General features: G+C 37.2%; 1 protein-coding gene across 6 annotated transcripts in view; it reads left to right on the top strand.

Annotated features, from left to right (window-relative positions):
* Positions 1-15,366, top strand: part of POC1B (POC1 centriolar protein B) — an 83,106-nt gene that overhangs the window by 24,210 nt on the left and 43,530 nt on the right. For 5 of the 6 annotated variants that reach the window (XM_039342294.1, XM_039342296.1, XM_039342295.1 and 2 more), the window contains exons 7-10: positions 4,666-4,799; positions 5,209-5,277; positions 5,540-5,692; positions 9,015-9,107. In XM_039342294.1, the coding sequence (XP_039198228.1) occupies positions 4,666-4,799; positions 5,209-5,277; positions 5,540-5,692; positions 9,015-9,107 (449 nt within the window). Of the gene's footprint in view, positions 1-4,665; positions 4,800-5,208; positions 5,278-5,539; positions 5,693-9,014; positions 9,108-12,096; positions 13,708-15,366 lie in introns of those variants that run through there. The other variant, XM_039342297.1, reaches the window with a different exon arrangement.

Genomic DNA, 15,366 nt, shown 5'->3' with positions numbered 1-15,366 from the left:
GGGAAACCCCCCCTCCCTCTTGCCGGCCGGTTGAGCGTCGGAGGCCGGCAGAACATCACTGAGCCCAGCTGGACGTCACCCGGAAAGCCCAAACCTCACCACTCTGCCACCCAGCTGATCGTCAGACGGCCTGCGGCCGTGTGGAGCCCGACCAACATGTGCCTCGCCGATCCGCCACCCAGCTGATCATCGGATGGCATGTGCAGATCGGCGCAACACTGGAACCGGGCTGGGGCTCCTTCCCAACAGCACAAATGGCTGTGCGATAGCTGGACATGGGGGGGGGAAGGTGCAGAGACAGGGGCCGTGCAGTACAGAGCATTCATTATTACCAGAAGAAAAGCCGGTGGCAGGTCACGGGGGCTTGGAGGAGCCTGGAAGCAGCGCGTCAGCAGGAAGCATCTTGCATGGACAGGAGACAGGCCAGAGGGGTGGGGTGCAGCTGGGGGAGGGCCAGGGCCAGACAAACGGACTTTTGAAGGCAGCTGGGAGGATGGTGGTTAGTGGGTGGAGGGTGGGGTTGTGGGTGTGGCACTGTTATATAAGAACACTGGGAGCAAGCCACTCCCTGTGCTGACTTTGTTTGTTAGGGATTAAACTACCTGACTTGCACTTCATTCCTGCGTTCCTGTCTTTCTTTCATCGGGACGGCGTGACAATAAGTCAGCACTCATTTACGTTTGCTGCTCCTTGCCTTTACCCCAACTGAAGGGAATGGCGGAGGGCAAACAGGACTCTCCTCAGGTGGAGGAGGCTGCAGCAGCTGAAACAGCTGACTCTGCCGACACGGCCGAGGCCCAGGTGGCACAGGCGACAGTGAGACCAAAGGCCATTCAGGCACCTGGGCCCTGGCCGAGTCCCAGGAGACCATGGCTACGAGAGCGAGGGGGAAGTGGTGGCAGAGCCCTGCTTTGACGTCCTTGGATATTGGCCGGCCCTGCAACCCCCCAACCAGGTCGTCTCTCTTGGGGTGGAGGGAAAGGCGAGTGACCGGGGATGACGATGATGAGTGGAGCTACTCTACTGCCCCGGGTGACTATACCATGGATGTGCTTCGCGAGCGCTTTGGAGAGGCCGGGTACCAGGGGGTGTCGGCACGGCAACGGATGGATGAGCCTTCTGGACACACAGAGACCTCCCATTTCCGGCTTAATAATCCCAGGCTCCGCTTGCCGCAGTCGGTGGGCAGGGTTACAACAGGAGCCTCTGGGACTGGTTCTACAGGTACACAGCCTCAAACAGCGTGGCTAGGTGATCCAGGGGTTGACGTCTGGGGGCCATCCTCTGGCAGAACATCGCAGGTCCAGGGTACCAGCCCTGATCCTAGAGGCTTGACCATTCCAGATGGGGTTGGCAGCATGGTGCCGTGCCAACACCCCCTGGTACCCGGCCTCCCCAGTCATTCGCCTTTCCCTCCACCCCAAGAGAGACGACCTGGTTGGGGGATTGTGGGGCCGGCCGATATCCAAGGACGTCAAAGCAGGGCTTCATCGGGAAGTCACATAAGGATGCTAACATCTCCTTCTCTATTGGGGCCTCTACTGACCCCTGTGTATCTTGGCTTCTGCTTTCCATGAACTCATATTCCATGAACTCATGTTCTTGCGAACTCTTGCCCCTTGGGGGAAAAGTAAGAGGCTCAATTATATGGGAAACCAAATCAATAAGCAGTTCAGCCGTATCGATTGTGACCAGGATTTCTTTAGGTTTTCTAACTTGAATAGTGTATTATCTTGTTCACTCCTTGGGAGAGCGCCAAAAGCATTAATAAGACCAGCTTCTGTGCTATTAAGTACATCTTCACCGAATGGGGCTGGCTTACTCCCACTTTTCTCCCTCTCCCTTTCTCAGGGTTGAGAATGCAGAAGAGACAGCAACCTTGGGAGCTCGCATGTTAACAATTAAGGGTTTAACCCTTTCCTTGCAGAAAACTCTGATGGGAGAGATTTGAAAAGAGGCTAGATGTGCTTTCATCTTAAATAGTATCAAAGGTATGGTGGGCTGCTTAAAGGAGAGAAATATCTGCTTCCAATTTGGGGCCTCAGGGAGCCACTCCGCAGTACGTAGATCAATCTGCCCCCAGTGACAGTGAAGAAGCTGGCTTAGGGAATTTAGTATAGCACTCTTGGTATTCCAGCGACCATGATTAAGCCTGTTCATGTGGATTCTCAGCACAACCTGATGTGTTTCTAGTGAGCGATATGATTGATATGATTGGTGTAATTGTAGGTGGGATACTTTATTGTCTTCCCATGAAACTTCTCTATTAATACCTTCTCTTGTTGCCTTAGCTGGAGAAGGACTATTTTTCTGAATGGGCTGCCACTTTTTAGCAGGTTCTTTATCTGTTTCCCAGGGTCTGTGTTCATTTTCCTCATTTTTTTCTTCCCTCTCCTGAGTATTGGATTTACCCAAGTCAGCTGTAAGGACTTCAGTGGGGGTGCCCATAGCCCAATGTTGTGCTTGGAGAAGAACAGCTATATCTTTTTTCAGTGTCTCCACATCATGTTGAATGGTTATTAATTGTTCAAATACTGAAACTACCGTTTGCACTGTGAGAAGACATTGCTTTGCCATAAACTCTGTTGTATTCTCCCATGGTAAGCTCTCCCCACTCTGAATTAGATTGTTGTTGTTAACCTTTTTAGTCTTTATCTTAGTCTCCATGTGAGCTGTAGCTGGACTCATTGTTTGTGAAAATAGCTGGCTATCATTTTGCTCCCCTCCCCCCAGATTGGAAAAGTCCAGTATCTGCTGTTTTTTCAGATCTCTTTGCAGGTCCCATTCTAATCTCTCTGACTTGTTGGAAATGAAGGAGGGGGGGATAGTTTTACTTACAAGTCACCTGCCAGCAAAGTGCTCCTCAATTTTTGGTTGTTTTGCATTATTCGTTGGTGGGAGAGATCTCGGGCTGGTGCCATGGCGCTTCTTTCTTTTACCCATGCCTCCTTTCTTCTTTTCACAGTCTGAAATGCTATTTAGTCTGTGTATTGCTGATGATTGTTTTAGAAAATTTCCAATTAAGGTATGGTATTTTGTAGATTTAAAGATTAAATTATACTAAACCTCATAAAAACTGAATGGTAATGATTTTTAAGACCACAAGATGGCAGTAGAATCACATCTTTAATCAAATATTAATATTCTTTTTTGAGTAAAGAGGTAATGACTTAATAAAGCACTCAGTTTTTCGTGTATTGTTTTTGGATTTGTTGGTTACAGACATTCCAAACATTAGTCTTGTAATTTTGGTGTTGAAAGACTAATTATCTAATTCTTCAGGTACAAACTTTCTTCTGCTCTCTCCAGGTCTTCTATTGTAGTTGTGCTTTTTGTATCTTCTTTTTTAGGAACTCCCGCGCATTTTTAGCTTTTTTTCTGCCCTTTAGTTTCTTCTGCCACAGAATTCCTCTTATGCCTGCTCTGAATGCATTAAAATCTTTTTTTAAAGAAATTCAATAAATGTATTAGACTAGATTAGTTTTAATGTTTAAAATGAAGAACTGTATCATTATGTAATCGCTTTCACCCAGTACTCCAGTTACTTTTACTTTTTATGTAAATTACCCGTTATTTATTTAAAGGGGTTCAGTGTACAGTTAATGAGGCCTCAAAATCAGAAAATCTCATATTTCTCTTACAATCACAAATGTACCTGCTTTAGTACACAGTTTTTTCTCTCTCAGAAATTATGTTGGCTTTTCTTTTGCAAACTTTGAAGTTTCATTGGTAGCCTTGCCCATTTCTCACTTTATTTTTCAATTTTCTCTAGTTTTTTTTAATAAGTATTTTAATTTTTACAATTCTCTCATAGGGCTAGGAAATAGCTTTAGTGCTTAGCAGAAAAAACAAATATAAAAGTATACTGTCTTACATATTTGGGGACTGATTTAGCTGTGCAGAATTTTGGAATACTTAATGAATATTCCAAGCCTAGTTCCTTATATATTGGATTCAAAAGCTCTGCTTGGCAGAAACAGAGGATTGTTTAAATAGCTATATATTCATATTGGTGTGTATTCTGGGGCTCAGGTTTGTACCTCCATTCTAAAATGTTGGTGGAATGTTAATAATTCTGTATTCCTGCAGTGTGTACAATATAGAACAGCAACATATAACGGAATAAATTTGTCTTTTTCCAAATCAAAATCTTATTAAATGATCTGGAATGTAAAAATTAAAATAACTGATTAGTGAAGCAGAAGAATGAAGAAGAACAGGAAAACTTAAGTAAGCAGACTTTTTGAACAATAGCAATGAAAATAAGCTATTGTAGGAACTCTAGATAATATGGATAGGAAAATGGATTTCAGGATACCCCTTTATAAATTTAGTCAGTTACAGATCCCTTGGTGTGAATGTAACTTAGTTATGAGACATTCCAAACTCAAAGCATTTTGCATACCTGTGGAGGATAACATTGAAGGAGAATGATAGATACAGTGATGTAAAAGCTAGTTAAAACCTGAAAATACAGTACTTACTAGAACTGCATTTTAAAAATATCAGTCATAGGATACAACCCTGTGCACCAAATCCTGGAGGTAAGCTTTATTGTTGTTCTTAGTTTGTGTTGGTGGTCAGTAATGTTATTATATTGTTGTTTTGTTTCAGAACTTTTTTTTTTTTTTGCTTCAATATCTGAACTACTTTTATTTAAATCAGTTCACAGGGCAAGTGTTAATTACACATCTTTCCATCCTTCTGGTAACTTTCTCATAACAGCATCTAGTGATGGAACACTTAAGATAATGGATCTTGTAGAAGGAAGACTCTTATACACACTTCACGGGCATGAGGTACAATCTCTATTTTTGGACTTGCTTTTAAGACCTTGTTCTTTTCATCATAAAAATTAATTTCTATCCATGGAATGATAAAGTTAGTGTAATGAAAACCTGTGGCAATTATACTGGAGCTATATCTTTAATTATCCTAATGTGAACAAATTATGCAAACACCCAGCACTATGTAGTTCTTAGGAATCAAAAATAACTTAATGGCACATAATCAGTTAAAAAATATCAATTGGACAAATATTGCATGCATAATATGCCAACTAAATATGCTTAACCATTACATATTACTTGTTTATTAGCAATTTAGGATGATTAAATAAGAAGGGAGAAAGTATAAAAAAACTAAAAGATTATGCCTTTTAAAATATATATTTATCTTGTTCCCTTCTGTTCTTTTTTAAAAATTTAGGGCCCGGTGCTTTCTGTAGCTTTTTCAAAAGATGGGGAGACATTTGCTTCTGGTGGCACAGATACACAGGTTTGTTAAAATAGTTACATTCTTAATAAATAACACTTCTCAATAAGTTCACTAAATTAATATTTTATTATCAAATTAGAGGAATATATTTTTCAAGTATGTTGATTATAAAATTATTGTCTGATGTTTTTAGTCAGCAAACTTTCCCTTTAGTTAAATTATACTATATGTCTTGTTGCTTTACTATAAACTGAATATTCAGTTAAATGTTTAATTACCAAATGAAAAAACTGCATTCATGAAACTAGCAAATTTCTTACAGGTGCTGCTCTGGAAAACAAATTTTGATGCATCTGAATATAAGCAAGTTCTGGAAAAGCATATGCAAAGATTACATAGTGATGATCCACCTCACCTTCTGGATATTTACCCTCGATCCCCTCATTGCCATGATGCAAAATCACAGTCAGTTGAGGTAAACTATTATGGCTTTTAATAACAATTTATTAGTTATAGCTGGAATCTGTAGTTTTTCAGTGTAAATATTTCTTTAGGATTACTGACTGAGCTTTTGATCATATTTTTTTTCCAGAGTTTTACATTCATTTTCTTCTCTACCATCCACAGTTTCTATTCTTTCTCCTGAAACTGGGCATTTTAAACTCAGTGAATGTAGTATTTCTCATTAATCTTTTTTTTTAAAAGGTCTTCCCCTGCCGGTTATAGAGCACAGTTACAAATGTATGTTGAGGGTGGAGGGTAGGCTGCCAAGGAACAACTCTGACTTTAAAGCCTTAAAGCCTTCCTTTCTCTCACTTCTTCCTAATTACCAATTAATACACAGGCAACTATATTCTAAATACCGGTAGGCTAGCCAATGGCAGAAAAACAGGACACAACTAGATTCTAGTATGAATTCATGTTTGAGCATATTCAGTGGCAATAAAAGCAGTAAACATTTCTTTGCGTTTAATGTGTGTATGCATTCCTATCTCATGACTCTGTTCAGAGTGATATAGCCCTTTTATGGGGAGGGAAAAAATGAATTTGTGAATTTCCTTGTGGATAAAGTTGCTATTGTTTGGATGCCAATTTGACAGAGCAATGTGGGCTAAGCGACATCAAGTGTCCATTTACAATTCCTTTGAGTCTGTGGAACCTGAAGAAGACAGACTCTTCTATACCATGATTTCTGCCACCTGTGAATTAAATTCATGCTCCTCCAGGTCCTGCAGTGATCAGGCATGACATGTGCCACTGGATTTGAAAGGTGCCACATACCTCTTTGGCCGTGAAACACTTAGTATACACTCTAAAAAGCCACCTCTTAACATAGCCACATTGACAGTTATCACTCTGTTTAAGAAAGGTTGTTGAGAATAGAGACTTAATTATGGAGTAACAGACAATATAGTTCATATAATGTTAATATGGGTCCCATATATGATGGATGTATATGTTTTACATAGTATTTTATATTACTAGCTTATTATAGCATTAACACACTAGATGGCACTAATATTTAAGAATATTTTGTTGAATAGAAACCATCCTAATATATAACAGGATTTTTTTTAGGATCAGAGCGCTTTTAAATATTGATAGTGCTATCTTATATTAAGTAGCTTTAATACAATAGAACAATAAATGTGGTGATAAAGAACATTTTAAAGAACATTTCAGTTACATAATTTATATAATGCTCCCATGGTGTTATATTCAATATGATCGCACAGAAGAGAAAGTTGAAATATTTTAGATTAAGGTTATTAAAAGATATTAGTAGAAAGGTTAGCCTGTTTAATCTATTTAGCAGTCATTTAGCAGCTATTGCAATAGATTCCACTTAGTTTCTATGTCAATTGAAATTACAATATTGTTTTTTTAAAGCCTTTCATGAAACTCCATTGTTATGCCATTATCTGCTGGGATCTACTTATCAAGCCTCAGTTATAGGCCTATCCATCAAAGTAAAAAAAAAAAAGTAGCACAGTAGAAAATATCCTTTTAAGTAATTTCCCCACCTCCTTTAGAGAATCATGTCAATATCCAGATGCTTACTTAAGTCAGATTTTATTTATTTGTTTGTAAAATTTATAGGCTGTCCATCTTGTCTCAAGGTAATTTTAATTTTAGAAGCTTTAATGTACAAAGGGTATTTTAATGTGGAGTCTTTAGTACTCTTTAAGCTTGATTTTACTTGCAGATGTTTCATTACCCAGGTAGATAATTTCATCAGTGTGAGTGTGAGATTTGCTCCCTGTTTATATATAGTAGCTTGCCCTTGCCAATTTTGATGGGGGAGGGGGTTTCTCTATATCTAGTGCATTGATTTGGCTATTATATTTTGCTTGGTTGTCTGGTATTAATCCCCGTTTGTTTAGGGGTGTGATGGCTCAATGGTTAAAGATGCTGAGCTTTTCATCTGGAAAGCTGACAGCCTAGGTTCGAGATCTGAGCGCTGCGCAATGGGATGAGCTTCCATTGCTTGCCCTAGCACCTGCCCACCTAGCAGTTCAAAAGTATGCAAATGCAAGTGGATAAATAGATAACAATTTGTTGGGAAGGTAATAGCATTCCATGCGCTTTAGCATATAATCTTGCTGGCCACATGATCATAGAAATATCTTTGGACAATGCTGGCTCCCTTGATTAAGCAACAGAGATGAGCACCGCCCCCTAGAGTCAGACACAACTGGAGAGGCAAAGTCTTTACCTTAATCCCTGTTTATCCGGGTGTTGAATGCTGGAGAGGATGTTTTGGGGTTTTTTATTTCCTTCTTAGCTTTTTTATTGTCTCTTTTGAATGGAGCAGAAATATACTTTATTTCTATGTGTTCAGCAAAGGCTGATTTGTCTGAATTCTAGGCTTCCAGGAATTCCTAGCATTTTTTGAATTTAGCTTGGTTAAGGATGGTCAGTTTCGCAGTTGAAACTAAGGTTGAATATGTCCATATAGCTGTAAGAGATTTTTAATGTCATGATGCTGACTGTAGTGAATCCATTTGTGTTTTAGATGTATTTTAGTGACTTTTAGCATTCTTCATTATACTTTTATGAGGGTAGTAGGGGCAATATTTTTATATTAATAATTTGGACATGCTTTATAAAATTTTTACTTCTGCTCTACATGCAACACAAAGTCTCCCACTTCTTTTTATGGAATTCCTGAAGCATTTTCTAGGGCAGGGGTGTCAAATTCATGATGTCACATGATGTGTCACAACATATCACAACTTTTTTCCCATTGCCGGCACTGGGGTGAGTGTGGTTTTGGTGTGACACATCCAGCCTGCAGACCGGCAATTTGACAACCCTATTCTAGGGTCTCCTAGAGAACAACTCTTGTTTTAGGGTTTTGTCAGTGCAACAAAACTTTGTATTACAATGACATTATATACATCTGCTTTAACTACTGTTAACTACTGTTAGGTAATTTTTAAAATTATTACTTTATCTAAGAAAGGGGTAGTTAAACTAATGCATTCACATGTTTTAAATGAAATTTCCCAGAAGCTATAAAGATAACTGAAATCCAGATATAGTAGATACCCAATTGACTCATCAGAGGACATGACATTAAATAAATTTCATCCTCAGTCTTGAGGAAAAGCAAAATAAACTTGATATAATCCAAACTGTAAAAAAAAAAGTAAGGAACCTGTTGTGAGTATGATTTTTTTCCCTAACTATATCCTGAAATTTTTTTCTTAAATAATTAAATATATAATGTTTATTTTAAGCATTCAATCTTTAATTTTTAAGAACAGAATAATAGCAAATCTATTTTTCAACAGATAAATCCCAACTTTGATGTAACAAATATGCAAATATTAGACCCTCCTGTTGTAAATATCGCTTCATCACCTACGTTTCCCCCATCATGGCAGGTAAGTTTCAAGTTATATCAGTTATAATACATTTTTGTGCAAAACTATTAAAAATTCAGTACAAGTTAGGATTTGCTCAACATTTTTCTTTCCTTTCTTAAGTGAAATAAAATTATGTGAGAATCCTGAATTAAGTTATGAGTTATTTATAACTTTCAAAAAGCATTTTTTTATCAGAAGTTTTTATATGCCAATATTGTGATTCCTATTTTATTTCTCAATAAACTTCAGATGTAAAGGTATCTTATAGTCTATGAGAAGAGGATAAGGAATCTGAGAATTGTAGCAGGAGGCAGGCTGGGCAGACATTCCCACCAGTTACATAGAAACATGCCTACACACAGAATAGCATCTCTTCGGCCACTGATAATGAAAATATGATAGTTTTAATCACTGACACGTGTTAGTTTAAAAGCACCTGAATGGTTGTGGTAAAATTTAGCAAGAAGAAAATGAATTGCTCCAGGATCCAAAACAATGTGTTTTTTTGGATTTGAATGAATAAATTACAGCTATTCTTCATGTAGCAACTAAATTGATTAGCAACCATTCACAAATATGATGGTTAAAAAAATATTTTTGCACCCATTGTGTGCATTTATGACCTTTGCAGAATTTCTGTCTTTCTTTTTCAGTCAGATGTTTGCTATTATAGTTAGTATCACGTATAACCTGTTATTTTTGTTTATCTACTTATTTATGCCCATTAATACCCCATACCAAGATGTCTTCAAAGAGAAAAAACGATAGTTCAGTTGAAAAAAGTGTCAAAAAGCAAAGAAAAGCCATTGATCTCAATTTGAAGATGAAGATTATATGTGAATATTATAGTTTCAATTTAAAGATGAAGTTTATAGATGATTATTATAGCATGAGAAGACAATTTGGCCCATTCCACAATCTTCACTATTTTGAAGGACAAGGAAAGGATTGTTGTTGTTGTTAATTGCAAAGTCGTGTCCGCCCCATCGCGACCCCATGGACAATGTTCCTCCAGGTCTTCCTGTCCTCTACCATTTTCTGGAGTCCATTTAAGTTCACACCTACTGCTTCAGTGACTCCATCCAGCCATCTCATTCTCTGTCGTCCTCTTCTTCTATTGCCCTCAATCTTTCCCAGCATTAGGCCCTTCTCCAGTGAGTCCTTCCTTCTCATTAGGTGGCCAAAGTATTTGAGTTTCAACTTCAGGATCTGGCCTTCTAAAGAGCAGTCAGGGTTGATCTCTTCTAGGACTGACCGGTTTTAACGCCTTGCAGTCCAAGGGACTCGCAGGAGTCTTCTCCAGCACCATAGTTCAAAGGCCTCAATTCTTTGGCGCTCAGCCTTTCTTATGGTCCAACTTTCACAGCCATACATTGCAACTGGGAAAACCATGGCCTGGACTATACATACTTTTGTTGGCAGGGTGATGTCTCTGTTTTTTAGTATGCTGTCTAGATTTCCCATAGTTTCCTCCCCAGGAAGCGTCTTTTAATTTCTTGGCTGCAGTCCCCATCTGAGGTGATCTTGGAGCCCAGAAAAATAAAATCTGTCACTACCTCCATTTCTTCCCCATCTATTTGCCAGGAATTGAGAGGGCCGGATGCCATGATTTTGGTTTTCTTAATGTTGAGTTTCAAGCCAACTTTTGCACTCTCCTTCTTCACCCGCATCAAGAGGCTCTTTAGTTCCTCTTCACTTTCTGCCATTAGAGTGGTATCATCTGCATATCTTAGGTTGTTGATATTTCTCCGGCAATCTTAATTCCAACTTTTGATTCATCTAGCCCTACCTTTCTCATGATGTGCTCTGCATATAAGTTAAATAGGCAGGGCGACAGTATACAGCCTTGCCGGACTCCTTTTCCAATTTTGAACCAATCAGTGGTTCCGTGTCCAGTTCTCACTGTTGCTTCTTGACCCGCATATAGGTTTCTCAAGAGACAAATGAGATGGTCTGGTACTCCCATCTCTTTAAGAACTTTGCCACAATTTGTTGTGATCCACACAATCAAAGGCTTTTGCATAGTCAATGAAGCAGAAGTAGATGTTTTTTCTGGAACTCCCTAGCTTTCTCCATGATCCAGCGTATGTTGGCAATTTGATCTCTAGTTCCTCTGCCTCTTCGAAATCCTGCCTGTACTTCTGGTAGTTCTCGATCCACATACTGCTGGAGTCTAGCTTGTAGGATTTTAAGCATAACTTTACTAGCATGTGAAATGAGTGCAATGGTGCGATAGTTTGAACATTCTTTGGCATTGCCTTTCTTTGGAATTGGAATGTAAACTGACCTTTTCCAATCCTGTGGCCACTGTTGAGTTTTCCAAATTTGCTGGCATATTGAGTGTAGCACTTTTACTGCATTGTCTTTTAAGATTTTGAATAGCTCAGCTGGAATACTGTCACCTCCACTAGCTTTGTTGTTGCTCAGATTTTCTAAGGCCCATTTCACTTCACATTCTAGGATGTCTGGTTCGAGGTCAGTGACCATCTCATTGTGGTTATCTGGGATGTTAAGCTCATTCTTGTATAGTTCTTCTGTGTAGTTTTGCCATCTCTTCTTAATCTCTTCTGCCTCTGTTAGGTCCCTGCCATTTTGGTCCTTTATCATTAGATTAGAGAGGTGATAAAAAGATTATCAGGAATGAAAACAGTTATAACACATATAAGACACCAAAATGGCCTCAATTAGGAAATGAAAAAAACTCCTTATTCTTTGGATTGAAAATTAGATACAAAAGAGCATGCCAGTTCAGAACACTGAAGAAACAAGCAGGTGAGGAGCGCATGGAAACATTTGCGGTCAATCATGGCTGGCTTAGGTAGTTTCTGCAAAGATTTAATTACCACAACAAATACACATGTCAGCTTTAGCCAGTAGACCAGACAGGAAACATGACCAAATAAGCTGATTCTATTTTATTGTAAAACTGCATTAACAGAATATTGCAAGTCTCAAAGTACAGCTCTTCCACTATCTCCTTTAAGCCCTTTTTGTCCCATTTCCCAAGGTCTTTCCCAAATATCATTAAGATGCAAGCCCTGACAAAGAAGCTGCCAAACATTTTCTGGATGAACATCAAGTTCATCCATAACAGAAGGGAACTATTTGCTTGAACAAATATTCAGTGTGAACAAAACCAGGTTATACTGGGGGAAAAAATGCCAGAGTGGACCTTCGTACGCAAAGAGGCAAAAGCAATGCCTGGATGTAAAGCATTTGAGAATACAGTAACCTTTCTATTGGGCAAACAGTTACCAGATTCAAGCTGAAACCATTTTTGATCTACAAATCAGATAACTCCTATACACTACCTGTTTATTACCAATCTGGTTGGAAGACTTGAATGAGACAAGCCCTCTTTGAAGATTGATTTATGAATTGTTTCATACGCCAGGTTATAACACCAGCATGACAGGATATTAGCATGAAATAAATGCAAGATTTTTGAAAAAAATGTTCTTGTAAATAAAATTGAAGAATTTGGCCAAAACAAAAATTTGGATGAAATAAACAAGAAAATGCCAATACGCATGAAATCTCTTGATTTAGAGGTTAATACTGAAAGATGTGGAAAAAAATGTTCTCAATTTTAGCGTGATATCCTAGACTGAATGAGAGCTTTCAAACAAAGATTTAATTGTAAGAAAAATTGGTATGGATTCAAATGTAGAAAGTTTTGGAAAGGTACTCCAGGAAATACATGAAATCTTAATGTGTCAATTGTGAAATATATAAAGACAAAAGAAAAAAACAGGCAAATCAAATTTAATGAGTTTTCTAAGAAAGTTACTCCTTCCTCAACTCCATTTCCCTCCCCATCATCCAGAGAATCCAACAGAAAAGATCTTGGCAAAGATTTAACTAATTTAATGTTTACAGGAAATGTAAAGTGTAAATTCTGATGTATATTCTCTCTTTTAATTTTTATATTGGACTATTATGTCTTATTTAGTAGTTATATAATAAACCATTTTTTCATACATTGAATTTCTATTTAGGCACAAAAATATGCATACAGTATTAAACCAAAGCTTAAAAATGTTTTAAAGTTTTAAATTGTCACAATAACATGCAAAGATTTAAAAGATAGTAATAGAATAACAGTTGGAAGGACCCTATAATAAATGTAATAGTTAATGTAATAAATTATTAATGTTTTATGGCAAAAATATGTTAGAATTAGATATTTGAAGTAGAATGTACAAAATGTTGTTAAAAATGTCCACTCCATAAAAGATAAATGAAATTTGAGTGTGGAAAACTGAAATAAACCATAAATACACTTGGAGTCACACCTACACTACCATGATTTTCATTTACTGACTGTTTTGCTTGACTGGAATCCAGTTGCTAAAAAGAAATGAGTCTAATCACCCAAATTCATATAAATAACTGTCTGCCTAACTTTGGAGGAGTGATTGTTCAGTATTGGAGTTGGGTTTAAGAAAAAGTTGGTTAGGGGTTCTTTATACAATTCTGGGTTCTACACTGTGAAATTTATTATATTGGCACTTGTCTAGAAAAATCAGTACACTGTTTTTTAGCTTAAATATTTCTAGTGTTGCATAATGTTCTATTTGTAGTTAAGGAGTCTTTTGAATAAATAATTTACAACTGTCCTATTTTCATAAACTCTTTATGTTAATTTACCTTGACCTGTACTGTTGGGCATCTTAGAACTAATGTTAAGAATATTTCTTTTTTCCTTCCTAAATGCTTTTAGAAATGGCATTTGTGGAGGAGTTTTCCTTTCACTACGTTTTTCAATGAAAATCTTGTCTCAAAATTATTTGTCAGACAAATAATTTATTAAATATTTCTCCATGCCTTTTGATATTTATATTTTCCAAATATATTTATATAGTTAATAACCATGTAGTCTCTGATATTTTAAAGCATCAGTATATTATCAGTTTTTATTATATAAAATATGATACAAGAAAGATATTCTTAATCAAGTGCTCTATGTATAAAGGATTCCTGTATAAAGAATTTATTGACACCATTTATTCTCATGCAATGTTCTTGATCACTAAGTTTTAGAAGATAGTCCTTGGACTGCCAGCCATGCACTGAAAAACATTTATTTTACTCTACTGAATTACTTCTATATTCCTTTCTATAAGAACCAGTTTGGTATAGTGGTTAGGATAAAAGGCTTCAATGTAGGAATCTGTGAGTTCTAGTCCTGCCTAAGTCGGCTAAGTGTCCTTAGACCAGTCACTCTCTCTCAGTCCTAGGAAGGAGGTAATAGCTAATATTCCAAAATCATGTTCAGAAAACATAGCATAGATTTCTCCAGGCTGTCACCAGGAATCAAACTGGCCTGAAGGCAACCATCCACGCACATTATCACTTTCTAAATGATCACGTCTCAAAATGGTTTGCAATAAAATTATTCAAATACAAAAAGCAATAAATAGTCATTCCTGATGGTAATTTGGGCTTTCAAGTAAGGATGTTAGGAGTAAGCGTTTTCATGTTTGTGTTTTAGAGAACACAGTTCTACATAGAACAAGCAAATTCACCAGTTCCCACAACAAGCAAACACTTATTTGGTTAATTTATTCCCAGTTTATTGACATTTAGCCCATCACTACATTCAGTGCAGAATATGTTTATCCTCATTTGATTCAGATGTTAATGAGAAGTATTATTGGTATATTAATACAACTTATCTCCAAAACTCTTCTGTGACTTACTCTGTGACCCAGTAATTCAAACTGAGTTAATAAAGAAAAATGAAGCTCACTTCCAACTTCAATACTTTGAATTAGGAGGTATGATATAACAGAAATTTGCAATTTCCCAGGAAAAAAAAGTATATAAAAATTACAGACTCCTCATATGCCTTCATGTTTTTTTTTTATTATTAAAAGAGTTTTATAAATTTTACAGAAAATAAAAGACAATACAAAAACAAAAAACAACATATACAAATAAAAAACAAACATTACCCAACAAAACCCCCCTTCCCCCACCCCTACCCAAACCCCCCCTTCCCCCCCCCAGGGCCTCCCAGAGCAGAATATAGGCTTAATTAAAAAAAAGTTAAAAAAATTTATATTTATAAAAAAAAGAATATAAAATAGAAATATATATATATATATAAAGTTAAAAATTATGAAAAAACTATATAGTATTTTTATATCAAATTTAAATTGTATGAATTTTATCCATTTATCCCAAACAGCAAGAAATTTCTCTTGCGTTTGACCCTTTAAGAAAGCCGAAATCTTTGCCATTTCCGCCAAATGAGACACTTTAAGAAACCATT

Source organism: Crotalus tigris, unplaced genomic scaffold (genome assembly GCF_016545835.1).
Source record: "Crotalus tigris isolate CLP2741 ecotype Arizona unplaced genomic scaffold, ASM1654583v1 scf7180000017785.2122318, whole genome shotgun sequence".
Taxonomy (NCBI): domain Eukaryota; kingdom Metazoa; phylum Chordata; class Lepidosauria; order Squamata; family Viperidae; genus Crotalus; species Crotalus tigris.
The sequence above is the reverse complement of the archived record's forward strand: the minus strand, read 5'-3'. Positions and strand labels throughout refer to the sequence as shown.